General features: G+C 43.3%; 1 protein-coding gene across 2 annotated transcripts in view; it reads left to right on the plus strand.

Annotated features, from left to right (window-relative positions):
* The window catches only part of LOC146205900 (L-fucose kinase-like), a 94,260-nt gene that overhangs the window by 33,651 nt on the left and 32,679 nt on the right, over window positions 1–27,930 (plus strand). For both annotated transcript variants that reach the window (XM_084590565.1, XM_084590566.1), the window contains 8 exons: window positions 1,467–1,577; window positions 7,169–7,276; window positions 8,452–8,567; window positions 9,366–9,443; window positions 12,450–12,586; window positions 14,996–15,153; window positions 18,990–19,136; window positions 24,046–24,210. In XM_084590565.1, coding sequence (XP_084446691.1) covers window positions 1,467–1,577; window positions 7,169–7,276; window positions 8,452–8,567; window positions 9,366–9,443; window positions 12,450–12,586; window positions 14,996–15,153; window positions 18,990–19,136; window positions 24,046–24,210 — 1,020 coding nt within the window. The remainder of the gene's footprint in view (window positions 1–1,466; window positions 1,578–7,168; window positions 7,277–8,451; window positions 8,568–9,365; window positions 9,444–12,449; window positions 12,587–14,995; window positions 15,154–18,989; window positions 19,137–24,045; window positions 24,211–27,930) is intronic.

The raw sequence follows: 27,930 nt of genomic DNA on the forward strand, positions 1-27,930 counted from the left end.
GCCAAGCCAGCTCAGCCCGTTTTCAGACAGGTGTTGGACGCTTTCTCCAGCGTCTGTTGCGAACCCTCTGCGCGCGGCGGCTGACGTGGCTATGGCGCCTGCGAATGTTAAAAAGCGGCAGCTCTCTCTGTTTTTTTTTTTTTTTTTTTTTTTTCGAGTCATCCTTTCTTATCGTTGTGCTGTTCAGACGTTAAAAAATGGCAGGTGTCTTTTTTTTTTTTTTTTTTTCTTTTTTGCGGGAGTCGTTTATCCTTGCATGTATGAATCAACGAAAGCATGTGATCAGCTGCTGCGATCATGACGCCCGCCTCAAGCGCGGCGGCGGCGTGATAAATCGAACCAGGCTTGTGCAATCAAGCCATCACGGGCACTCTGCCAAGTTCGCTCGCCGCCACCGCAGGAGCTATCAAAAGATAAACGTGCCCCGACGTTATCGCTGCGCAGCATCCTGGCACGCTGCCAAGAAATGAGCTGTGGATGAGACGACTGAAACGGAGTGACCCGTACCATCGACATGCAAGCGAAAACGCTCGCAATTTCTGCCGCGGTGACACAAAGACCTTGTTCTGAGCTGCCGCGGTGGCTTGAGCAGCGAGAGGGACGCAGTTCCAACAAGTTTGAAATTTTTCGCTTTGTCGCTGCCGCTCGTCGCTGAGATCGCTTAATCGCTTGCATGTGAGCGAGCTGGCCTTAACACATTTTTTTTTTTTTTTCAAATTTGCAGTGCAAAAGTGGAGGGTGGGTTTATTATGCGAGTGGGTTGATTACGCGACAAATACGGTATCGTTTTTTTGCATCGTAAGTGCCGTCACAAGCCGATTTCTGTATATCGAATTATCGATATATCGAACTATTTTGCGATCCCCTTCGAGTTCGATATATCCGGGTTCGACTGTACATTGCAAAGAGTTCCAGTCACACCTACCGATTTTAGCAGAGCAGCCTTGACTTGGCAGCTGTTCGCAACGGGCCATCGTAACACGGGGTTTGCGATCCTAATCTGCCACTGAAACAGCCTTGTATCAAAACAAGCAGCACTCAGTCCAAAACCTGTACAAACCTGCTCCTGGAATTTACCATTAGTGGCTGATTTTGTTTTGTTGCTCATTGAGTAATTTTTTTGTTCTTCACTACTAAATTTTATGTTAGTGTAGCCCAGTTAAGTGCTTTGCAATCGTTCAAGAATAGAGGATTGTCAGCTGCTTATTGGGCATGTTAGTCATTGGTGCCAGTGATTGCTTATCTACTTTTTGTACATACTGTTGAGATTTCATCTTTCTTAACAGAAACCTTCAAATAACACATTTCATTTTACTTGCTTTGGCATTGGTGATTGTAGCTCTCCTAACCAGCCTGCTTGGAAGATGCATATATTGATGCTCGTAATGAACTGCAGTCGGGCAGCTACTCTTTCCCTTTGGAAGTCCTGTGATAGACTTGATAAAGCAATTTGTTTTTACTTTCAGGCCCTCGAAATTCCAGCGAACACTTGTGTACTTCAGTATGAAGTTCGTTTGGAAAATTCCGACACGGCTTTGCCCGTTGTCATCGTATTTGGAATTGATGAGTGCCTGAAGGTAAGGTTGCATGACGTAGTTGTTCATGCTTTCTTTTTTTTTTTCCTTAAAAATATGAGAGACAGATTTTATAACATTGGGCTGGAAAACCTGTAGCTGGATTTGATATTCACAAGCACTCGCGTGAGGCAATAACTTAGTTGGCTATGGCATTTAGCTGCTTAGCTGAATGTCTCGAGATTGAACCCGGCAGCTTCTTGCCACCAGTTCCGTAGCCAAGCCTGGCCAAAATTCGTCAAAAGCCAAAATGGCAGTTGACGCACACTGCTTAGGCAGATTCAGGGAGTCAGGTTGCGATGTATCATGCAGGAATGTTTCACTGCTACAACGTAACAACGGGTTCCCAATACATTGCATCCTATGAGAGCTATGCAGATACCGGATGAAAACGATGAAACAGCCGGGAAAATGCAGCAGTGAGGAACGTAACAGCGGGGTTTTACTGTAAAGGATTTCGCATACCTTTATTTATTTATTTATTTTTTTTTTTGTGCAGGAAGTTTCTGCATGAAACCATGTGGAGCTGTCATATTACTGTTGAATACAGTAAATTTTTATTAATTCAGTATTCAAGGGACCAGAAGAAATGTCCCAATTAACTGAAAGCTTGAATTATTAACACTTTCCTGTCCGTGCCTATTCCCATCGATAACCCGTTATCGATGGTTTCACGATTCGAATTTTCCTGTTTTCGAAGCGCTCCTTGATAAGTGGCGTCATTCAGTGGGAAATAGAGAACTCCTTTTTTCAATTTTGCTTTTGGCTATATTTTTTCCGCCATGCTGTGCCCGTCCAGATGGTCTCCGAAGTCAGGTGATGGACTCTCCTTGTTTACATCATGGTGTCAACGTTGCGCACTCCTGCTGCGCGGAAACTCGCCATTTCCGCGGAAGTTGATGCATCGGAGAGCTCATTTTTGGACGCGAACAGCAGCAGTGATGACTCGGAAGACGAATTCAGCTCTTCAGACTTACAGCGAAACTATGTCTAACCGACCCGGAACGTCGACAGCCATGCCCCAATAAGTTTCGCTTTCGCCCCAGAAAAGTTCCGCTTTTGCTGCACGCTGATCAGAAAAGATCACTGTTTTGAAGGTCACAACTGTTTTCTGCAGGGTGACGTCTTTTGGGCAGTATTACTTGCCGCGGTCATCACAGGCAATCATGTTTTCCGCTAGAGAACAGCCAGGGTTCGACCTCGACTACTGTTTTCTTTCCCAACTCAACGAATACTGTACACAGGAAGCTAGAATTTGCTGCAATGTTGCATTGGTCCCTGTTGTAAAAAATGTATATTTTGAAAATATTTTGTTTTATTTGTGTCAAGAAACCTTGATGCATTTGTGTGTGTGTGTGTGTGTGTGTGTGTGTGTGTGTGTGTGTGTGTGTGTGTGTGTGTGTGTGTGTGTGTGTGTGTGTGTGTGTGTGTGTGTGTGTGTGTGTGTGTGTGTGTGTGTGTGTGTGTGTGTGTGTGTGTGTGTGTGTGTGTGTGTGTGTGTGTGTGTGTGTGTGTGTGTGTGTGTGTGTGTGTGTGTGTGTGTGTGTGTGTGTGTGTGTGTGTGTGTGTGTGTGTGTGTGTGTGTGTGTGTGTGTGTGTGTGTGTGTGTGTGTGTGTGTGTGTGTGTGTGTGTGTGTGTGTGTGTGTGTGTGTGTGTGTGTGTGTGTGTGTGTGTGTGTGTGTGATTTCTTTAACTACAATTTTTCTGCCTTCTCTACAATTTGGTATTTGATACCAAGCAGTTTTGTTAAAGGAAAAAAAATATTGACACCTTCCAAAAACCACCCCTTTTCCCGCAGACAGGAAAGTGTTCATGGGCCTGAAAAACTGCTGAAAACTGCTTGCACCAGGATAATTTTACTGATCAACATATGCACGATTTTCTCGGTTTCATCAAGTGCATGACTGCGTACACTATCGGGAAGGGCCTCTTCTCAGTAAGGAAGGTCTCTCATCACAAAACGACCCCGTTGCATTTTGAGGGCGGTTCATTGCGTAGCCCACATGGTTGAGCTTTGCGGTGAAGCACGCAGTGTGGTGAAATTGCAGTTAATAATTTTTGTTGTATTTGGTAATTTTTTGAATATTTGAAAATTCCAAATATTAGTTTTTTAAATACGAATCAAATAACATGCACACCCCTAGTTTTGTATGTTGCTCTTTTTTTTTTTTAAGTGTTAGTGAGAACTTCAGGAGCATGGTGACCTTCACCACATTTGAGAGCCTTAACGTTTTGGAATCTCACAACAGGCCATAATGAAAAAAAAAAAAAAAAATTTCCGTGCACTACGAAGCTTAAATCTCTGCATGCTGGAACATGCATCGCCATCTAGAAGAATAGTTTGGAATATTAACCTTCAGTTATGGCCTAGTTCGTTCTTTTATCAGCAGGTGGCGATACTTAAAAGATTTTGAAATGGAGTGCAGACGCTGCTGAACTAGTGGAACTTCATGTAATTTGAGTCGGGTTGTGCAGAAAACCACCATCGATTGCACCATTTAGCCACTTTGACTCCTAATTGTTTTGATGATACCTGTAGCGAAGAATCGGAAGGAGACTTTGAAAGCTCCGACCTCAGCACAAAAACTGATGCAGTGATGCAAGCCCTGTCCATTGACTTCTAGCCAAGTGTGAGCAAATTTTCAGTTAGTTTCTATTCACTCTGGGCCAGGTGCATATGATCGCTAAATGTTCACACTATTTTATGTCTATTTAGTAAGGTTTTCGCACCGTACTAAATAGAAATTGGGAAACTGGTGTGCACTTGGGCCAAGGTGCAGTCGTGGCACTCAGATTTGGATAACAGAAGTTTCCGATTGCTCTAGGCTGCTAACTTTTTTTCTTGTCCCAAGGATACAAGGTATCCTAAAGGCAGTGGTCCCGGGTTCGATCCCTGGACCAGGATGAACTTTTCTTTGACTACAAAGTTTCTGAGATAGCTGTATAGCTTTCCTTTGTTGCCGTGTGGCTGCGCTTGGGTGGGTGTCAATGAGTAATTACTCCCGCGTTACAAATATACTCCACCTTGGGGGATTCTCCTCAATATTCGATCAACACCGTTCCCACTTCGAGTTGTTGATCAATTTGCTCCCGCCCTACCAACTGATCTGCTGACCGTCCTGGTTAGCTCAGTTGGTAGAGTGACTGCCCCAGGAAAACGGTTGTCCCGGGTTCGATTCCTGGGCCAGGACGAATTTTTCTTTACAACGCCACTGCCCACCCTCCGGTCGAAAATATTTTCTTCCCTGGTGACTGTGAGGCTTTGCCCCCAGAACACAAGGCGACAAAAAGTTTTTGAAAAGAGTAATTGATAACGCAGTTACAGCCACTGCAATCAGCCGATTTTGTGTTTCCCTGTTCTTTCGTACCCTCTCAGAGGTTTTTCACTCTCCTGCCTGGTCGTTTAGCCTCCACAGGCCAAATTCCCCTCCCTCCTCAGCGTTTGGCGGGAGGTGGGGCGTCTCCTAAAAGGGAGAGAAAACAAGAGGTTGGGCTTCGGAGTGAAAGCGAGTGAACAAAACGGGAGAGGGAAAAGCGTGCAGTGAGCGGTGGACAGTACGCCCATCCTTCGCCCATCAGTCAGCGAGACGGACCAGTGGATGTCATTGCAATCCTGACGTCAGCCTAGTGGCTTGTCAGGCCAGCGTAGAGAATGGGGAAGCTGGTTTCCAAAGGAGAGTATGAGACAGCTCTGATTTGTATTTTTGCTGTTTTGTGACGTGCGTATCACTGTAGCATTTTGCACAGACTATCTCCGGTACCTGATCGAAGCATTGGGCTCCTTTGCTTAAAAGGTCTAGCCTAACAGTGGCCCTTTAACTATGAAGCTTCTGAGAAAGCTGTACAGCTTTCCTATGTAGCCGTATGGCTGCGCTTGGGTGGATGTGAATGAGTAATTACTCCCTTATTATATAAGTATATACTATGAATAGGCAAATACTTTAGCTTTACAATCTTGATGATGGCAAGCAAGCTCGTACTCCTACTCCATCCTCTGCAGAGTATCTAGAAAGGTCCAGAAAAAAAAAACTTATGCACGGTAAATTTGTGTCTAGGTGCTTCCCGGAACTGTCTCCATGAGTGCATGAAACCCGTGCACAGAACTGAGGGGTGAACACTGGTGTGAGAAAGCACAAGTAAAAGTTGTAAATAAACCTGCCTTTTTTTTTTTTGCTTATTTTAGAAAAGAGGCGATGTTCCTCATTTTGTGTATTCAGGAATTTTTTTAGTATGGTTTCTAACTCTCGTAGTCAAGCATTTCCACCTTTTCTGTTTGTTTTGAAGAAATTTTATATTTGATAGTGTTTGCTATTTTGTGCATTAGGTTTAGACAAATTATTTTTTTTATTTAAAAGCCCATTTATTTAGCTGCACTTCCATGCATTTATACGAGAAACGAGATTATGGAGAAAAAAATTTAGTGAAAAATATTTTTGCACACCGGTCAGAATGGCCTGTTTTGTCGATGGTTTTGCAAGCGTCGCAAAGTCAAAAAAAGAAACCTACAGACAGGCATCCCAAATTTCCACAACCAGGAAAAGAATTTTTCCAACTTTCTTTAAGCATTTCCAGCTTTCACATGTACTTTTTTTCAGCAGTTTTTAGGACTTGAAATTAAAAAAAAAAAAATGCATCGTTAACCCTTTCATTGCCATCTTTTTTTGGGGGGGGACTGCGGCACACTCCCTGCTGGGTTTTCTTGCATGTTGGCCAGGATATTTTTACATGTTAGATACATGGAAAATTAAGCTAGTGATACACTGCGATGCTCTGCAGCACATGTTTATTAAATATTTTTATTACGTTTGGCAGGTTACGCTTGTTTTGCCATGGCTACACTGCTGACGACAAGGAAGTGACTCTGTGTTGACGATGGTGATGGCGCAAATGGAGAAACATCAGTGCTAAATGTTGTTTCAAATTTACTCCACAAGTTTTATGCCTTTATGTGGCTTCTCCATAAAGGCAACATGAGTATACTCTCAATTGGCAGGGGGTGTGTGTATATAGTCTTCCGAACTATCTTATAAGTGGCAGTTGAAGGGCTAAGGCAGTTTTAATGCCTATCAGAATTGCTGGCTTTTTCCACGGTCCCGAAAGGGTACAATTGTGGGCTGTAATTTTAAAGAAAAACCACTAGACTTCGAGGTTTAACGGCTTTGCCTCTCTTTTTAATCGTCGGTGTGTCACTTATAAACCGAAATGTGTACAATTTGTGAATAATTAAACGAAATATTGCCTCACTTTTCAGCTGTTGAACTGATTATTAAAATCATCACATTTATCTGGTCACTGCTGCTTCAGTTGATCCGAAAGTTTATACTTTTATTATCCAGCTAGAATAGTTTGAATGCTGCAATGCTTACTATGAATCCTTTATATATTGCAGCTTTATGTGAAAAAAGAAAAATGGGGAAAATAGACATGCGTTTGTGCAGATTTATAAACTTCGAGCATATGCAGATAGCTTAAGCTTGTAACACTTTTTTTTTTCCCTTTTTTTTTCTGAGCCATGACATCTCATAGCAATGTTGTTATTTAGCGTTTAGTTTTTTTCTTGTTTGAATGCATGCATTTGGTTTTCTATTTCTAGGTTCCCTTTGCTGAAGAACAGCTTCATGAGGGCAAGCACCCTGTCCAAGAATTTTGTAATATTGCTGCTTTGACCAAAGATGTCTTATGGCCTACATCGACAACTCAGGTTATGTAAAGTCTTAAACACTGTCTCATTACCTAGTTTATTTGCAGTACAAAAAATGGAATGCAAACTGCGGAAGGAAAGCAGGACAGACTTAAGCCAGAGGTGTCTGAAGCAGCTTTTGAAATAGTGGTGCAAGTTCTCGAGATATATGAAAAGTGGGCGATGAATGAAACAAATTAAAGGAAACAAAAAAGGAAATAATGAATACAAATCTGATTGGCATATCAAGAGTCATGTAAACAGGAAGAATGTTGAACAGAAAACCCAATGCGCCGAATGGTCTAGAAATTGTGCCGAGAATTTTTAGCCAGTGGCTGCATCTGTTTTTATATTTCCCAATGCTGGAAAGCTTGATCAGCTAGCACTGTAGTGATTGCATGCCAGCAAGACACAAGCATCCAGATGCCTGAGCCTTAACACAGTCCTTTTGGCATTCATTGGTGAAGTGAGCCTGTGGCTTTATAGTATTTGATTTATGCAATAATCTGTGTTGTAAATGTGGTATGAAACAAAGTGATGAATTAAAAATAATGTATCTCCAGCCACCATGTAGTAATTACATGATTTTAGTATAGCGTAACGTCCATTTCTCCATAACGAAACCTTTATGTGTACCCCGTTGACAACAGTTTGAGTTGACTGTGTTTACTGCTTCAGTACAAAATGTGAAACTCTGTGACGACATTAGTTACAAAAAGTTACAGTACTTCATCAGCGATGCAACGGGAAAATTGCTTTTCAGCAAGTGTATGAAGGGGATTTCACGAGCTTTAATGAAATGTACAATTCCTGAAATTAAAAACACTGCTCGCATAGCAACATATACTAAATAGTATCATTTAACGGAGTTGTAGTCACGTAGTGGATTATGCCAGTAATGACAAGGTTTCATTGCAGGATGTCACTTTAGCTTGGTTTGTGCGACTGTCAATGCTGACTAAAAAGTTCAATCGCTTTTCCTGCAACATTATACAGTGCTTGATTGTCGCAATATAAGACAAGATTTTTTAATTTTCACTTTGATCTCATGACACATTTTGATCAGTTGTTGATCCCTTTAACGTTGTCGAAGTTTGTCCCGATTGGTGCATTCATTCTTTCAGTAGTGAGCTAGTGAACTCGCACTTTGAAACTTTTATTCTTTTTTTACATGACTCTGTTTTCAACTTTTGCAGCTGGGACAGCAACAGGACTGCCTAATGACTGCAAAGCTGTTCACATGGGGTCGAAAGAGCTTTCAAGATGCGCTGCTCATAGTCAGCACAGTGCCATGTCAAGAGCGTGTGGAGGAGTGCGGCATGCTTCCTTTGTTTCCCTTTATTATTATTTTTGAGTGGTCTTTTCAAGATGGATATGTAGGTTGCTGCGAAAGATTTTGTTCGAGATGTTGCATTGGCTGCAAACTGTGCGCACTGCTCAGTGCTATTCTATTCTATAGCTATTCTGAAGTGCACATGTTGGGCATGTGTGGTAAAACACTATGCTGCTTAAGCTCTTCATGTGCAGTATTGATCCCCGTTACGTAAAACATGAGCATCTTTAACAGTTTGCCTAAAGGAAATAAATATTTAAATATATCAATAATTTTTTTTTTTGCATGCATGTTTTCTTTCTGTCCAAGACGTTGGGCTTTCTATTAAAAGCACTAATTTTGGAAGAGCTATGGACCACGTCTTTTTATGTATTTGGTGTTCATTCAGACTTGTTGCTATGCTTTATTGGGAGTGTATTATGTTGAAGTTGGAACAGTATGGGCAAGTAAAGTTACTGAGAATTTTTATCTCAGTGGTGAAACATCAGTGCAAATACTTTTCGAAAAGGAAGCACTAATTGCAGGCAGACACACCTGAAGTCGCAAACATAGTTATGAAAAAGTTAATACCAGTCAAGATATAAATGTATAATTTTGAATAACTAGCATGAGATGAAAGTATTTATGAAATGTGCGCTACTCCCCCAGTCAGAGACTGTGAATGTTAATAGTTTGACCTGCTATCAATAATAACCAGGTGTTGTACTGCACTAGATTGTGCTGTATACTAGAAATGCATGTTATGGGCATATTTTCCAAACCTTTATTTTCATGTAGGTGGAAAAAATGCACCAAGCTTTCTTTCGTGGATGTATTGCAGCACCAGAGCCTGAAGGACCAGTTTCAGAAGCGCTGGTAAGTGAACATAGTGTAGTATTTGGCTCAAGGTGTGCAGTTCGACTTTCAGTAACTCAAATTTGAGACAGAGAATTTGTTGATATTTTGCAGTTTGTGAGTTAAGGGGAGCTTTTTTTAATGCATGATGTTGGCTGGCCCAAAGCGTCAGCTCAAGAGGTGTGTAGATGTATTATAAAGAGAGTAGATAGATGTATCTGTGTTCTGTCAAGTGGGGAGGCCTATTGAGGAATTTTACTGACTGCTGACATTTCAGGCAGGGCACGAATTAAAATAAAAAAGGCTGTAAAGTTGTTTTTGCGTGTACATATGTTCTTACACAAACTTAGTCTGATAGATGCAGTGCATGTAACCTCTGTGCAAAATACTTTGCATATATGACCATCAGAATGCTGCCACAGTCTTGGTATGGCCATAGCACTGTATATTATCTTCGATGTATGTTTATTGGTATATGACATATAACAGCTATGTTATATACTTTTATATAACAACTGTACCTTACTAGCACTCGCCTATGGGCAGGAATGTGGAGAGCAATGAAAAGGGTACGGCTTAAACTGAGGACAACAAAAAAGAAAGGAAAATGGTAGATGTAGCGTTAAAAGATGGTAAGCGTGCAGAGTGGCTCAGCGAATGAACATGAGCTGTCAGAATTGGGGAGAAGAAGTGGTCATCGGCAGAGCGCGTACTGTGACGGCAAGGGGACCAATGATGGGTAAGGGTAACTAACCAAGCATAGCTGGGGGAGCCAGAAAGACAGGCGGGTAAATGAGATAGGGAAGTTTGTGGGGACTAGGGGTATGCAGCTGGCACAGGACCAGGTTAATTGCAGGAATGTGGAAGAGGTCTTTGCCTAATGGTGAGAATCAGACTGGTGATGATGATGATACTTGTTGATGTCGTGGTCTTTAACTCGGTGGTCTTGTATCCAGTACGGCCCTGGCATTTATACTACGCCTTTTATTTCAGTGCAGTAATTTGGTCTACACTGTTTAGCACTTATGATATGACTTGAATTCTAGTACTGTTAATAAATCCAGTGATATTCAGTATTCTGCAGTTGACTGAAATATAATAATGCGGTCTAACATGCTTATAGCAGTGCCCTGCCATAGTGGCACAATGGTTAGAGCGCTGGACTGCTGTGCCCAAGAATGTGGGATCGAATCCCAGCCATGGTGGCTGCTTTTTGATGGAGGTGAAAAGCAAGGCGCCACTGTTCTGTGCGATGTCAGTGCACATTAAAGAGCCCCAGGTGGTCGAAATTCCGGACCCCTTCACTATGGTGCCGCCCATAGCCTGAGTTGCTTTGGGATGTTGAACCCCATAAACCAAACAAACCAAGCTAAGCTTACAGCAATATTGAAGTGTCATGGAAATAGTACCATTTTTATAACCAACAGTTTTTATGGCTAGGTTATGACAAAAACAATGAAATGAAAAATTCCATAGCTTGTATTGGTGAGAAAGTAGTAGCTTACAATGTTTCTTTGAAATTTCTTTGCTGGAAACAAAATCCATATCAGTTATGTTTCAGTGTTTCATGGCATATTTAATTCACATCTCGCTGCAGGATGCCCTTCTGATGCCCATACCCGAGTGGGGGACCTTAAATGAAGTCCGGAAGGGACTTTATTATTCTTAAGGAGTCTTTGGGAAAGTTCCTTTTCATCATCACTGTTAGCGGAGATGATCACCTTGTAAATGAAATCTTCATTTTTCGCGATTGCATCATCAGCATAAAAGAAACCTTCAAATCTGGACGCGCTGCCATTGGCACAACATCGGTGGAAGCTTCGCGAACCTTTCCATCCTGGCATTTTGAATGAAGCCCACTTTCTAGAAGCAATTCTTGACAGGAAATTCAATGAGTCAGCAGGACCAAGAAAACAGTGATGATGTAAAAGGAAACCGACCTTGCAAGGCACGTGCACCTCAGTGACTGACGCAGTTGCACATGTGGCGCATGTGGCCTATGCAGCGATGCCTCGGCACCAGTGCTGTACCACATTTTCTACAAGATGCGCGCCCTCAATAACATTATTTTATGGGCCGCTTAATAGAAGGAGGCTTTGGAAAGTATCAGTCTTTTCTCCTCCCCTGTGCCGCCTGGCATATGTGCGTCAAGTCATTGTCATGCATTGTGAGGTTGGGTTTTCACTTTCATGGCACCTCATGCACGCGCTTTTGCATTCTGAGCACGGTTTGGCTGATGTGGTTTTGCCATCTCCTTGTTTTTGTTTCTTCCGAATGAAATTGTTATAACTGACGAAGCCCTACGAGAGCATTGTTATAAGGGGGGAATTTTGCCATAGGAATCGGGGAGAAAAATAATGGTGCTGTGCCAGTTCTAACTGGTATTTTTATAAGTGGGTTTGACTTTGGTTGGATGCCACTTAAAAACAGCAGTTGGTAACAGTGGGTCAAAGTACACAGCATCCTGTATTATCCTGCTGATAAATCAAATAGCAAACAAAATCAGCTTTTTGACATTGACTTATATCACATAAGCCAGAGGTATCGAAATTCCTGTCCTTGTATTTCATCTGGTGACTGACTTTTCGTTTGGGTAACAAGAAAATTTTAACAGCTGGTTTTTGTCATTTGCAGCTCTTGATGGGTGACCACTGTGGACTTTTTTATGCGATTGTAGTGGTTTGTTGCTTTTTCCTGGCAGTTATGTTGTAGCATAAAAGGGGAACCGGTTATGTCTGTCCAGTGTGTTTAAATGTATATTGGTAGTATTGAAATTCAACACCATGCTTGACATGAATAATGCAAGAAAAGCATGTAGATGTTTGTTATCAGTTATTACTTTCATTATTATTTGTTAGTTTTCTCACTTCACCTTGGTTACAGCACTTGACTGTTGTGTAATGTAGTCTTTCAATCTATTCAATGTAATGAAATTACTCCAAATGCTTTGCAGGGGCAGCTGCAGGGAAAAGGACCTACCATTTTGATGAGCGCAGAACTGATTCGTACGATGTTGGCTTATTGCAGGAACATATTTTTTGATGTTGCATGCTGCATCATTGAAAAGACGCTTCTGGAAAAAACGGACGTCCTAATCACCCCTTACATGAGTGCAGCCTGCGCCTGTGGTGTTGAGGCAGACCTGATGTCTGCGCTCGATATGGGTATGTGAACTGAACTTGCCCTTATACACTTGGCACACAGTAGAGTGCGTGTCATGGAAAAAATTAGAGGGCTCCGCCTAAAGTGCGTAAGAGGCCAGCATTAAATAACAGCTCTCTTCAGCGATTCTTTTTTGCACACAGTCACTGTTTGCCCATATTACCACACTACTAAGCTTCCATAAGTCAACACACATGCACACATACACAGATAGACAGACCCTTCCTCCTCCTCTCCTCTCCCCTGGTACCTCAGCAAAGCCAGTAGTGTGCCTGGCTAGCAACCCAATAATTGTGGGTGTGAATCTGGAGTAAAACATATAATTTTTTTTACCCAAAATCAATTACTTTATAAATTTTAAAGTTGCTTGAGACGTGCTACCTTTATTTCATGTTACAAGTCCTCTTTTCAATGAATAAATCGAGACATGCATGCATGGTGTCATGCGTGACGTGGGTTTTCTGGTGGAACAGCGCCACCGTCTGGATGATGCCTATTTTTCTGTGGCACAGAACACTTACGTACACTATCGTTAAAAGCAGTTCTCTCTACAACTGCTAGTAAAAATAGGTCGAGGGGGAGGGGAGTTTGAGAGCATCTGCAGATCGTCTGGAAAACCTCTGATAAGTTACAGAATGATCCGTTGGAAGGCACTGGCCCCTTCCCTTCTTGCTAATGTTCCTCCTTGATGTCAGCCACATGCATAATGTGAAGAACCATGCAGCAAGTTCGCCTCAGTCATCTCAAATGAAGCATGCATTTGGAGGAATCAGCACATTGAGCTAGGTGTTTCCTTATGATTTGTGTTTGTCTCCGTTTGCTATATTTAGAGTTTAAACATTTTGTTGCCTAGTTGTTAACTAGCTATATACAGCTCCTGTGTCATCTGACGTCCCTCTTGAACATTTGGTTTTGGCAGAGCAGTTAACCATTAACAGTGAACAGAGCATATGAACGGCTTGAATAATATACAGAGGCATGCTTTGCACGTGATTATAGTGCTGCATGTTCATAATGCAGTGAGGAAAACAGTATCAAGGCCTCCCGGCTTGTAAAATTTTGTCCATAAATAAGGACATGCACTTTGCTTTTACTGTCTGTGGTGGCAGTTCCAGTTGTCATTTAATGAATATTAAAATGTGGCCTGTGCAAGTGCTTCTGTAGTATGCGAAGAGTCTAAAGTTCATTCATACTGTAGAACATCAACTTCATGTTAGTATATGGGTTCCAAATGAAAATCCCGGCCTCAGCAACGGCTTTTCGATGGAGGTGAAAAGCAAGGCACCCGTGTTTTATGCTTTGTCAGTGCACGTTAAAGAACCCCAGGTGGTCAAAATTTCCGGAGCCTTCTACTACAGTGTCTCTCATAGCTTGAGTCGGTTTGGGGCATTAAACCCCATAAACTGAACTATGTAAACTAAATTTTACTTGCCCAAACATCTACTCTTCCATTCCCCACCAATGCATGCACACATTTTCAGTGCTCCAGCCTTAGTGAGGTTACTAAACCTCTGACATTGCTGCTACTTCACGGTTTCAATTTCTGCTCTGCTACAAGCCCCATATAATTTTTGGAATAAATATCAGGACTGCAATTTTACCTTCTCAAATTTCTTGCTTACGTGCACTGGGGTAAGCAGTTGGTGGTTTGTGTTTCATCTCATTAATCACTAGGGTTTTACGAATATTCAGTCTTGAATCCAAATATTTAGAAATTACCAAATACACCGCAGTTTCCTCTCATTGCGCGCTTAGCCGCAATGCTTGACTGCTTGCTTTGGCTATGCAGTGAAGCACCCTCAAAACGCAACGACGCCGTTTTGCGAAAAGGGCCTTCCCGGCAGTCTGCGCAAAGCGAAGCACTTGACGCAACTGGGAAAAAATGTTGTTCTCACTTCATTTTCATCTCAAATGCACGCATCCATCGTACACGTGCTGATCAGATAAAATGACTGTGATGCAAATTGTTTTCGGCAGACTTTTCAGCCTTATTCACCAATTTGAGCCTAATTCATTTTTCTGGTCGCCTAATTGAGATTTTACGGCATTCAGCAGCTATGGCAGCTCCACCTGGTTTCACGCAGATCCCGCTTAAACAAAAACTGGTAACAGATTCCTGCAGAAACTTTACACTGGATTTTTCAATAGGGTATACATTATGTAATTTTGATTTAATTTTGCTCGCGAATGCGATGTGAATCCTGAAACAGCATTTTGAGACGTGGAAAATGACCGTGTTTGCTTCTTTGTTTTTTCCACTGATTAGATTCAATTTCGAGGGAATTCCTTTCCCATATTCGTATTTGAAGTTTTCAGTATTTGTCGTTTACTGCCATTCATTGTCTGCTTTAATGCTTTTACTTCTTCATTGCACCAAAGCGTGAATCAATTTGCTGTTTGTTTTTGTTTAGTGGCCGAAGGAGAAGAGGCTAGCAAAGATCCAGCCATAGCATCCAGAGCATTTTCATGCATTGCCGACTTCTTGGGGGCAATGGCCGGAAATGCGGGAGGCTTGAGGAGCGGTCCAGGGGGCAACAAAACCTGGATGAATGCCTTTGAACTGCTGATGGTGAGCCTAGTTGTGCATTTCTTTAGGTATAGTATCATAACTGGTACATACTCTCATAGTGTGTGGATATACTATATGGAATGTTTTTGTTCTCTGAAGTAGTTCATACAAAGCTGATGGGAGCTGCATGGCATTTTTCTTTCTTTTTTTTCGAGGTTTAGCTAGCAAGGCAAGCATTATAACAGCCAGAGAATGGCTATCAGCTGACTAATCAAATTGGGTGCATAAGTTTTTCAGTAGTTTTACTACTAACTTTAGGTACATGTTAATTCGCACAGTGGGAGAGCATCATTCTAAATAACCAAGTTCTGTCACCACACCATCTTTAGGCTTCATAGTTGCGTGAAGTTTAGTTATCTGTCTTCATTATAGAAGCAGAGTAGTCATTACGTGTTGTAAAAAGTGACAATGGACTAGATGCACAAGAGACTCCAAATGCCCAAGTTGCATGAAAAACTAAAGGCCTCAAGCCAACCAAAAGACTCCACAAAAGTAAGCAGCTTTTACCTAATCTTCCCTTTTTCTTCCAGAGGAGTTATCAGGATGAGGAGTTGTCCAATGCTAATTGGAACTCCACCCTCTTTTCAGTCCCTCCTTTTTTCTTCACACAGCTTCCCTGAAATAATGCCAAACACTTTTGTCGAGAACGCACTAGCTACTAAGGACATGTTGACATCACACTTGATATTCAAGCTCTATATAGCCATCAGTACATGACATGCGAGCAGTATGTCATGAATTTGTGACTCTGAGCATTTTGTTGTTAAGGAAAATGTTTTGAAATTTAGCTGGAGTTAACTCTGCTTGAACTGATTAAGACTTGCTAAAGCACTGTTTCACATAATTTGGCATGGTTTTCTTGGCGGTTAAAGATTGATAGACTGTCACAGAGTTTTGCAAATTGTTAGTCTTTGGTTAATTTGGCTTCTTGGGAGAAAAAAAAGGCGCAGTATCTGTCTCACTTCTCAGTGGACACCTACATTTACAAATAATGGTCGTGGGTTGGAATCCCTATTGCAAATTAGCCTCTAAATTGACTAGCACATGGTTTTTAAATTGGAAGCAAAATGGTGTGACACTGCTTTGAACGCTGCTCAAAAAAATGGTTACATCACAATTTCAATTGAGATTGTGTGATATTTTTGATGTTGCTCCCTGCTCACACTTCTGCTGACAGCTCCATTGAGCCAAGTAAGGCGTTCACCTTAATACTTTTTTGCTGTGATCTGATATGTGGTGATTTGTCAAGCCTTTGTTAGAGTGTGTTCACATTGCTTACCCGTGCGGAAACCGGTCTTGTAGAAAGGAGGTTACATGCCTTTTAGTTTTCCTACAGGACTCCAGATGTCTACTGCAGTCGTGGTTACTAACCATTACGTGCGATTGCGTGTATGTGCCTGACTTCTGGATATTTAAGTGGAGTCATGGTGTAGCAATTGCCGGCAGCCCCCGCAAGGCCAACCCCACCTGTAACCAGTAACAACCTTAACCTCTCAACCTCTAAGAGATCCCACATGGCATTTGACATTCGACAGACGACCGTCGGTACGCTGGCTTGGGACGTTCGGACCTTCGTCGGTCATCCGGTTTTTGTCACAAAGTCGTCTCGGACATCCTACGGAATCCGATGCAAGACCGCAGAACATGTACAGTTAATCCAGCAGACATCCGAGCGCGGACATACGGGCTATTCTCTGACGTTTCATAGTAGCATGCATACTTAGCAAATCCGCGTGGTTTTTACATGCATTTGTTTGTAAAATGGTGGCAGGCCACTATTTTTATTAGAAGAACTAGTCGTAAGTGAAATGCAAGTTTTATTTCACGATATGTACATACATCAAGAAGAACGTGCTTAGTTAAATATGTGCTGTTGCAAGTTGAGCTGACCGTTTCGATGAATGCCTCGGCCACGATTTTGCGACAGTTTCAGAGGTGCCCCTTGAGTCCGGGTGTAGGCTCCTCACTGCAGCTAGAAAAAACAGTTCAAAATACCACAATGAGAACTCGAAATTGTTTGGTCGCGCAAAACATTTGCACAGTGAATGACATAATCATGAGATGAGATTACTACTACTACTACTATCTAAAAAGATAAAAGCAGTGCCCCTGGAAGCATTCAGTGGGAACGTATGCGATTTTAACCAGAGCTGCGTTCTAACTGTTGCAACCTGTAATGCTAAACGCGAATCGTAACTTCTATCGGTTAATCCGCTCGCTTATTCGGCTGTTATTTGCCAGATAGTACATAACTGTGTCGTTTTTAATATCAGTTTCGGCAATTTGCTTGCCTGATACGATTAGAATCAAGCTGAAACGTGTCTGCAGCATCGGCGGTAGGTGACCCAGATAACGAGGCTTGGCTTATGGGTCGCCGCAGCAATGTTGCAGAAAGATTTCGAATGATTTGTGGTCAAATCAGGCAAGTACATAATCTAAACTGGTATTAAAAAAGAAAGACGATTGTATGCTATACGTGTGCCGAATTTTAAGCGTGAATAAGCAAGCGGTTTAACCGACAGAAGCATTTTGCGGTCCGTATTGACCGTTGGAACACTCGTACCAAATGAACCACTCCCAAAACCAAAATTTGCGCTGTTAATTACTAGACAGATTGAAGAGCACTTAAATAACCCTGATGGGTGCATTAAAAGATGTTTACTTACCACGACACAGCTAGATGCTCCGGATTGTGAATCACACGCTGACGAGCGAAGCTACAGTGAGAACACGGCCACTCGTGCTGAGCGGCTAGCAGCTGTGGCTGGCGTAGGCTTAGGCTGGCTTAGTCGAGACTGGCCGAGCTGCCAGTAACGTATATGTAGCATGTTACCACATTATGCCAAAATAAAAACTGCGAATTAAATTTTTAATGTGTCACAATGAATAATATGCAGCATTTTGTATTAAAGCAATTTTTAACAGCAGTTTATTAATACTATTTGTACACTGAGTCATGACAAGCTGAAGCCATCTATGATATGTAAACATACATGGCAGATAAAACGTCGGTAATATATTCAATGTACCATAGTTATAGTGTGTTTGAAGCGCTGGCGCAATGCATGTGCAATTGAAGTTCATGAACTGAGGACATTTCTTTGTGGTTAGTGACATCATGAATGTAGTAATTAGGATCAGAGCGCTGTGAGCGCGTTCAAGGAGCGGTGCGAAAAGGCCAGCGCACTGCTAACACTGCAGAACTGCTCTGACAGCTTCTTAAATGGATAGCTTTTCGCGAGAAAACGTGACCATTGATAGCTTGATATAAATTGCAATGACTGGCAGGGACTATTGCTTTTTTACTGGTACATTGATGTTATAACTAGTGCGCTCAGGTCAGAATTCCCTTGGTAGCCCATTCCACTGAGTGCCCACCAGTGCCCATACATGAACCGAACCGATGAGCACGGGTTCTGTTGAGGTCTGTATCGAGAGGCTATTTTTCTGAAATAATTGTTTGAATGTTGATCCGAGAAAGACGATCCCTCGTAAATCCTACGGACATCCCAATACGGATGTGTTTTCGGCTGTTTCGTTCCTACCGGTTTATGTCCCAATTCGGATGACCGTTTTCGGATATGTTTCGTTCTTCCGGCAGATGTCCCACTGCGGCTTCGGACGTGCGTACTTTAACCGGACGTCCGATGAACATTATTGGCCGTGTGGGATGTCTCTATACTCAGAATCAGATTTCAGTTTATTATTGCTCTGTGTTCTCTCAGCAACATGCGGTGAAGCACTGACGCTTGAAGCTGAGATTGTGGGTGTCTCTTGATTTTGTGTATCACATTAAAAGACTTGTGTATACAGCAATCACCGTTTTCATGCCACAGAAAGGGCAGATACAGGAAGGTGCTGTGGCATTGAAGCAAGAACGCCTAAGGTGGATGGACCATCCGGATCGCATGATGAGGGCTGCTAGGCATTACGAAGGGGCTCTTCAGGTGCTCATACGGAGAGCTGTGAACACTGTAGAAAAGGTGAGTACAGCAGAAGACATATAAATGTGTTGTCTTCTGACCAGTGTGAATAGCCTTAAAGTTCATTGCACTTTACAGAGGTCACAGCAAGCCTTTGTTTCTCTAAAAGCATGGCTCGTGCTTATGGCGGTTGTTGCATAGCCCATTATGCATGTCTCCTTAAGGGAGCCGGGTCTTGAAGACGAAAAAATTGCGAAAAAAACGATTTTTCAATTTTATTATTTTTGGATTCCTTATGCTTTCCTGCATCTATTACCGAAAATTAGGCCCCCAAAGATTTGTTATAACTGAAATATTGACTATAATATAGCTCCAATGACGAGGATCGCGCGCATGCAATGCACCAAATTCGCCCGTTTTGTAGCGTCCGCGGTTTCAAAACTTCGCGTCGGATCGCGGCCATCTTTGTCTCATTCGAAGGAGCATCCTTTCGGCTTGCTTTTCCGCCAAGCAAAGGCATCCCAGACTGCCCAGCAAACAAAATACAAAGCAAAAAAGAAAAGCAGCATAGAGCTACTCCATTGGTCCGTGCATGGCGCGAATTCAAACGGCCGCATCTCATTGGTCGGCGGCTGTTTCCGGCTGCTCCATGCCGGAACACGAACGACGCCATTTTGTCAAGGCTTGGGTAGTCGCGATGCCTTGAAAGTTTCACACCGTGCACAAATTTGGCAAAAAACGTAAGAAACGTGCCGAAAAGCGTCGAAAAGTGTCTCTGTCTTCAGCGGCAACCGCCGCGGACCCTTCACGAACGTCTGAGTGCACAGCAACAGCGGAACACGGCTCGGCAAGTACGGCGACCTCGGATGCGCCGCGAACGCCCGAACGCGGTCCAGCGAGTGCGGCGGCCACCTCGGCAGATCCCGAAATGGATGTTTCGGCTAGCTTCAGCTTGCAACCGGAACGCACAAGAGTGAATGCGCACTTCTTGTCAAGCGAAGAGTGCGAAGTTCTGACGCAGCGAGCGGCGGAGAGAACGGCTGAGTTGGCATCAGTTTCGGCGACGAAGCGAAAAATGGAACTTCTGGCAACGGCGCCTAGTGCGCCAGGCGTTTCGTCGACGGCGTTCACGATTCTTGACCTCGATGCAGTGAACTGTTTACTGCGTTCTACTGGGTGCCTTACGTGTCGCGGGACCGTGAAAATCACGAAGGACAATGCTGAGTATGGACTAGCTGCAAAGCTAAGAATGAAATGCATCAACTGTGGTGAAATTGGTGCTGAATGATGCTCGCCTCGGGTCACAGGGCAGTCGGAGGCAAATTGCAGGCCTTTCGAAATAAATTTGCTTGCGGCGCGTGCTGTTCAAAGCACCGGACTGGCACAAGCAGCTCTGAACGATCTTTTCGCAAATCTGGGAGTGTCGCATAGAGGCCTTCATAAAAAGACCTATCAGGGCTACCTGAAACAGAAACTGAACCCGGCAGCAACACTAGCGTGCAGCAAGAACCTGGATGAGTGTGCCAAAAGAGTGAAGGACCTCTACAAAGAACTGAACTTTGGAAATGCAGGGAACATTGCTGTAAGCTTTGATGGAACCTGGCACACACGAGGGCACTCATCTCACATTGGAGTTGCTGCAGTCATCGAACTTTTTTCGGGATATGTGCTGGATTATGTTGTTTTGTCGAATTTCTGCCTGGGATGTTCATGTGCACCAGGAACTGACAGCCAGGAGTATCCTCAATGGAAGGAAAAACATGAGTGCCAGAAAAACACTAGCAGCAAGGCAGGCCAAATGGAGGCTGAGGCAGCCCTCATTCTGTTTCAAAGGTCACTTTCTCGCCACGGCCTGAGGTACACCACAATGCTGTCCGATGGTGACAGCAGGTCGTACCTCGCTGTACAAGAGGCCCAAGTGTATGGATTTATTTCAGTTGACAAAGAGGACTGTGTAAATCACGTCCAAAAACGAATGGGCACAGCACTTAGAAACCTCGTTTCAAAAAAGTCCGACGAGCTCATCGGTGGCAAGGGTCGGCTCACTGGAGACCTCATTTCAAAGCTGACCAACTACTATGGATGGGCACTGAAATCAAATATAGGAAATATTGACAGGATGCAGAGGGCAGTCATGGCAACGTATCATCATGTAACATCAAATGATGAGAAGCATAACCACACCCTCTGCCCAAGTGGTGCTGAATCTTGGTGCAAGCACAATGCAGCCATAGCCAGAAATGAACTCCCACCCAAACACAGGTACAGTCTGCCTCAAAATGTGTGCCTGGCATTGCTTCCAGTGTACGAGCGCCTTGCTGACAAAAGCCTTTTACAGCGATGCCAACGTGGCAAAACGCAGAACTCTAACGAGGCCCTTCACTCTCTCATCTGGAACCTCACACCTAAAGACAAAAATGTGTCCCTTTTTGCAGTGCAGAACGCTGTAGCAGAAGCTGTCATGCGTTTCAACTTTGGCACACAGTATGCCAGCTCTAGCATACTAAGGGAGCTGCAGTTGGAACCAAGTGACAACAGTAGTTCTAGAGCTGCCGAGAAAGATAGGGTTCGTGCTGTGAAGTCCGAGAAAAAGCATGCTGCGTCGGCAGCTTTCCAGACTTCCGTAAAGAAAAGGCAGCGTGGAAAACCTGATGAAGACTATTGCCCTGGGGCTTTCTAAGCCTTCACATTACATAACCGAATGCTTTCCTCCTCAATAAATCCTCTCATCTCATCGTAATTAGTTTTTTTCGTTTTTCTCAAGAACAAAATTTTGGTACACTCAAATTTTGTGAGAGGTGGGGCTTCACAACTGCTCAATAGATCTTCATCATTCTTGTTTTATTTGAATCCTCTATGTGTGAGGTTTGCAATAAAAGCACAGTGCAACTAATATTTGACTTAGAACATTTCAAAATTTTATAGCTATTGCAAAAAGGCAGCTTTCAGTTATTGACTTGAAAATTTGAACTTCCATAACTTTGTACAGATTGAACACAAAATGATGAAACAAGTCTTATTTCAAACCTTAGGCTTCCAGGGACACTCTTATATTAGTTTTAGCTATTGCTATGAAGCAGTTCTTTTTCTATTGTTTTCATAACAGTCAGACATAGTAATTAGCATAAAATATGATCTATACACTACAGAGTAAATCTGACTGCATATTTGAAATCAGCATGCAAAACTACATAATTCTGGAAAGTTTCAGGTTGGTAGCTCTAAAAGTAAAAATTTTTTACTCAAGACTAGGCTCCCCCCTTAAACTGATTCTTTTCTTGTTGGAATCATTTTGTAGCGGTAAAAACACGGACACAAAGAACACAAAACACAAGGGAGACCCGCTAGACTGCAACTAGTTTTTACTGTATAAATACATGACGATCATTAAGCACACGCAGGTGCCTCATCATTCACACATGGTCTTCCCTCCCCTCCCCCCCACACTTACACACACTACCCACCCTCTTTCCTTTGTGGCATGTGATCACGAAGATAAGTAATTTCTTTTTCTGCCAACGTAAGGGAAGGGGTGCTAATACACATGTCGCCCGCCTTGTCAATTTGATAGGCTTCAATAATCTCCCTTTCTTTTTTCTCGGTCCCCACGTACATCACGGACGTGGCATCACATACTGGAAAACAATCTTTGCGACTCTTGCAATGCCTCACGAATTCTGACCCTCCGGCCAGTGATTCAACAGCCCTATGGTGCTCTCTTATACAGTCATTCAAACACCTTCCAGTTTGGCCAATATATACTTTGCCACAGGCAAGCGGGATTGAGTGCACGACTCCCGTCCTACATGTCACAAATTTAGTTTGGTGTTTTTTGCTGCAGCATGGCTTCTTCGCTTCCGTAACAGCAGAACATAGTCGGACCAGCTTATTAGGAGCCGTGAACTTTACCCCCAGACCACCCTTCCGTGCCACTTTTTTGAGGCGGTGGATATAAGGGATTGCCACCTGTCGCTTCTGCCTTTCAGCAGACGCCTTCGCTTTGGCACCACCAAGGGCGAGATTAAGTTCCCTTATCAATGCCTCTATCACCGCAGTCACTGTTTCAGGGGCGCAGTCCGCTTTGGCCAAACGGTTAACTTGCTCTCGAAGACTGACTTCCATGTTATGCTTGCACGACTTTCGCAATGCCGCACGTAGGCCATTCATCACTATGCCACGCTTAACGAACTTTGAATGTGCCGAAACATAGTTTAAAATCTGGTTTTTGGACCGTGGTTTATAAGCCCAGCATGTACGCTCTTCCGTGATGCAGATGGACAGTTCTGAAAACTGTATACAGCCATTTGTAGGAAGCTCAGGAGTGAAACGAAGCCCCCCAGAACACCTATCAAACACCTCTAAAACACTAGAAACAACACTCCCGCTTTGCTGGCAACAGTTCAGAGTAACAAACACCAGATAATCATCTACATATCTTCAACATTTTACAACACTTCTATCTAAACACACAGTAATCCGCTTGTCACACAGTGATAAAAATATATCGCTCAGAAATGAACCTATACAAATTCTTTTCTTCTGTATAAAACATTCATCTCTGAACCGCACGACTGTTACTCTTAGGTAAAATGCAAGTAAATCCAAAATGCTGCTAATCGACTGAAAAACCAGGTGGACAAGGCCGATGAGAATAGCCTAAGAATCTTTTTTTCCGTAAAGACTCATAAGCAAGGGCTACCTTTTCGAGCCATTGTATCGGAGCAGGGTATTTGTACAGTAAAAACTAGTTGCAGTCTAGTGGGTGTCCCTTGTGTTTCATGTTCTTTGTGTCCGTGTTTTTAGCGCTACAAAATGATTGCAACAAGAAATTACCAATTAGCCCAACTTGAAGTTTTAACGATGATTCTTTTCTTACTTTATTCTATCATTCAGATGCACTGACATTTTTGGTGGCATACCTTTTTATTTTTTTCCTTTCAACTTGACTTGCTGTGTTGTTTGGTTGCAGTACATCATAACGACTCCATCTCCCCTTCTGGCTCCTTTTGGAGTTTGGGCTGTGGCTGAGTGCCCAGCAAGAATGGATCTCTTTGGCGGTTGGACAGACACACCACCCATCTGTTACGAACTTGGGGGTTCTGTAATCAACATTGCTGTTCTTATTGATGGCAAGGTGAGCTAACAGTTCAAAATACATGCAAGACTAAATTTTTGTTGGAAATTGGTATATTTTGGAACTTGTAGTACAGGGTATTTTAAGGAAAGTATCTGGCCAGGTTTAATACCTTCAGACACCTGCCGCTTAATTGGCTTGCACTTAATTTGGCTCACTTGGCTGTCTGCTAGGTGGTATGCTGCTGTTTGTCTCCGAGCACCCGCGCGCATTTCGCACAAATTATATGTATATGCCGGCATTCTCTATTTTCTTCAGCCGCATTCAATAACAGCTCCGCCGAGGAGCTATTCGACGCTGTCTGTGGTAATGACGATTCCTCCCCAGCGAAGGCTTACATACCACAGCCAACGCTGTCTCGCTTACCGATGCATTTACTGACGCGCACGCATGCACACACACACACACGCGCACACACACACACACACACACACACACACGCGCACACACACACACACACACACACACACACACACACACACACACACACACACACACACACACACACACACACACACACACACTCACACACACACACACACACACACACAGGAAGGAACTGGCGGCTTTCGATTTATCGTACCCATGGGGCCTGTACTGAGGGATACGGCGGACTTCAGGTAAGAGGCAGAATGCTTCAGTTCGGTAATGAAATAAACTCCCTAAGTAGCCTTTTTTTTTTCCTTATAGCGGCTATGTTGTATCTGCTGAACTGGAGCTCGTAATCCAATAAGTACATTAGGAGAAAAAATTCATTACAAAAACTGTATCGCACGACAAGGCCCACAAATGTTACCATGATAAGCGACTTCACTTCGTAGCGACCCCGCTGCGTGTCTCAGTGGTTATGGCACTCCACTAGAGTGCCCAAGTACGCGGGATCGAATTCTAGCCATGTGGCAGCTCTTCGATGAAGGTGAAAAGCAAGGCGCCCGTGTGCTGTGCGATGTCAGTGCACGTTAAAGAACTCCTTGAGGTCGAAATTTTCAGAGTCCTCCACTACAGTGTCTCTCATAGCTTCAGTCGCTTTGGGTGATGTTAAAGTCCACAAACCATAAAGCAACATCGTAACAGCGCGTGTGACGTATATGTCGCTCCACCCGGCGACTTTGTCACTTTGCTCTCATGAGCAAAGAGTCGGTTCCAGCAAATGTATTTCTTTTTATTTTAAACCCACTATATTTAGGAATCTTAAAGTGTTCGCTGAACCTCCCGGTATATATTCAGTCAGCTGCAGAGCTGTATACTTTGCTTTAATGCTAGCTTATTTTTCATAAAACAAGCTTAAAGTGGCTGCTGTGTGGGCATTGTTTTGGTTAGAGCTATGGAACGTGAATTACTTTTAAATACACGCACTTTCATCTGCGTCAGGTGGATATTGACTGTATAATAAGTGAGGTTAAAATGTGCCGAGTGCGGCTCCCTGGGAAAATTTAATTCAGTTGTGATGCCCTATGTCGAGCTTATATTTCTCATTACGACGCTTCGTTTTCGAATAACAAGAGTTTAGGAGGTAGGTTGCATGCTTCATTAACCAGAACATGGCGTTTTATTTATTCATATATCTATCATCATTTGAGTGTGCACGCGCGCACGTGTGCGTGTGTGTGCATGTGTGTGCTTGCGTGAGCGCGCAGTGTAATCATAACTGTGGATGCTGATCATTTGATTAACGGTTGCCTATAGGCATAAACAGGTTTGGGGTGCGACCTGATGCCGGTGACACCTCCGGCAACGCACTCCCTCACCAGAACAGGAGTTGGCCACCCTGGTGCAGTAATTAGCCGCAACCTCTCATGATAAACTCCATAGAACCCCGGCCCTCAGTCACCAGCGGCTGCGGAACAACTGACCATGGCGGCGGTCAGACCTGTGACGCAGGAGGGGGTGCTAAGAACTTCTGGCTCCGCTGGACAGGCCGCCATTGGAAACTGACCCTGGCAATGTTTAACGTTATAACCCGAGCTAGTGAAGCTAGTTTAGCAGTGCTGTTAGAAGAACTAGAGGGTATGAAATGGGATGTCATAGGGCTTAGTGAGGTTAGGAGGCCGAATGAGGCATATACAGTACTGAAGGATGGGCATGTACTGTGTTATCGAGGTTTACCAAAGGGGCGACAACTAAGAGTAGGTTTCCTTGTCAATAAGTATATAGCGGGTAATATAGATGAATTCTATAGTATTAATGAGAGGGTGGCAGGCATCGCAATTAGGCCTAATAAGCTGTATAAACTGAAGGTTGTACAGGCCTATGCACCTACATGTAGTTATGATGACCAAGCAGTTGAAAGCTTCTACGAAAATGTAGAATCTGCAATGCGAAAAGTAAAGACGCAGTATACTGTACTAATGGGCGACTTCAATGCCAAGGTAGGGAAAAAGCAGGCCGGAGACCAGGCAGTAGGTGACTATGGCATTGGTTCTAGGAATAGCAGGGGGGAGTTACTAGTTGAGTTTGCGGAGCGCAATAACTTAAGAATCATTAAGATAATTCATTAAGAAACGTGGAGGCTAACCAAGAGAGTTCTACTTAAGTTGAGGACAACCCAGAGGGCTATGGAACGAAAAATGGTAGGGGTAACATTAAGAGATAGAAAGCGTGCTGAGTGGGTCAGAGAAATAACTCAAGTTAGCGACATCCTAGTGGAAATTAAGAAGAAGAAATGGACATGGGCAGGACATGTAGTGCGAAGAGAGGATAACCGATGGTCGCTGAGGGTAACAAACTGGATTCCAAGGGAAGGAAAGCGTAGCAGGGGGCGGCAGAAAGTTAGGTGGGCAGATGAGATTAAGAAGTTCGCAGGGGTCAAGTGGATCCAGCTAGCACAGAACCGGGTTAAGTGGAGAAATATGGGAGAGGCCTTCGCCCTGCAGTGGGTATAATCAGGCTGATGATGATGATGATGATGAATACCTTCTTCAGCAAACGGAAGAACCGGAAATGGACATGGAAAAGTCCTAACGGCGAGACTAAAAATGAAATTGACTTCATAATGTGTTCAACCCCCGCCATTGTGCAAGATGTAGAGGTAATCGGGAAAGTGCGATGCAGTGACCACAGGATGGTGAGGTCCCGAATTAGCCTACATCTGAAGAAGGAACGCAACAGATTAGTAAGAAAGAAACCAATCAACGAATTAGCGGTGAGGGGGAGGGCAGAAGAATTCAGGATCTCGCTACAGAATAGGTATTCTGCTCTAACCGAGAATGGCGACATTACCCTAGAAGCAGTGAACAATAATTTCAGAGATATCATTACTGAGTGTGCGATAGAAGTAGGCGGTAGGATAGTTAGAGAGGATACCGGTAAGCCGTCTAAGGAGACGAAAGATTTGATTAAGAAACGCCAGAGTATGAAAGCTTCCAATCCAACAGACCAGATTGAATTGGCCGAGATATCAAAGCTAATCAATAAGCGCAAGGTGGCCGATATAAGAAAGTATAACATGGAGAAAATTGAGCACGCTGTAAAGAACGTGGGAAGCCTTAAAGCGGTAAAGAAGAAATTGGGCATAGGCAAAAACCAGATGTATGCGATAAGGGACCAGGCGAGCAACGTCATCACGAATTTGGACAATATAGTCAAAGTAGCCGAGGAGTTCTATACAGATCTCTACAGTAGCCAAAGTAGTCAGGACTGTAACGAGTTTAGCGGCAGGGAAAAACAGTCAGACTTTCCAGCAGTGACGAAGGACGAGGTCAAGAAGGCATTAGAAACTAT

This window comes from Amblyomma maculatum, chromosome 1 (assembly GCF_055883805.1).
Source record: "Amblyomma maculatum isolate TAMU_Amacu chromosome 1, ASM5588380v1, whole genome shotgun sequence".
Taxonomy (NCBI): domain Eukaryota; kingdom Metazoa; phylum Arthropoda; class Arachnida; order Ixodida; family Ixodidae; genus Amblyomma; species Amblyomma maculatum.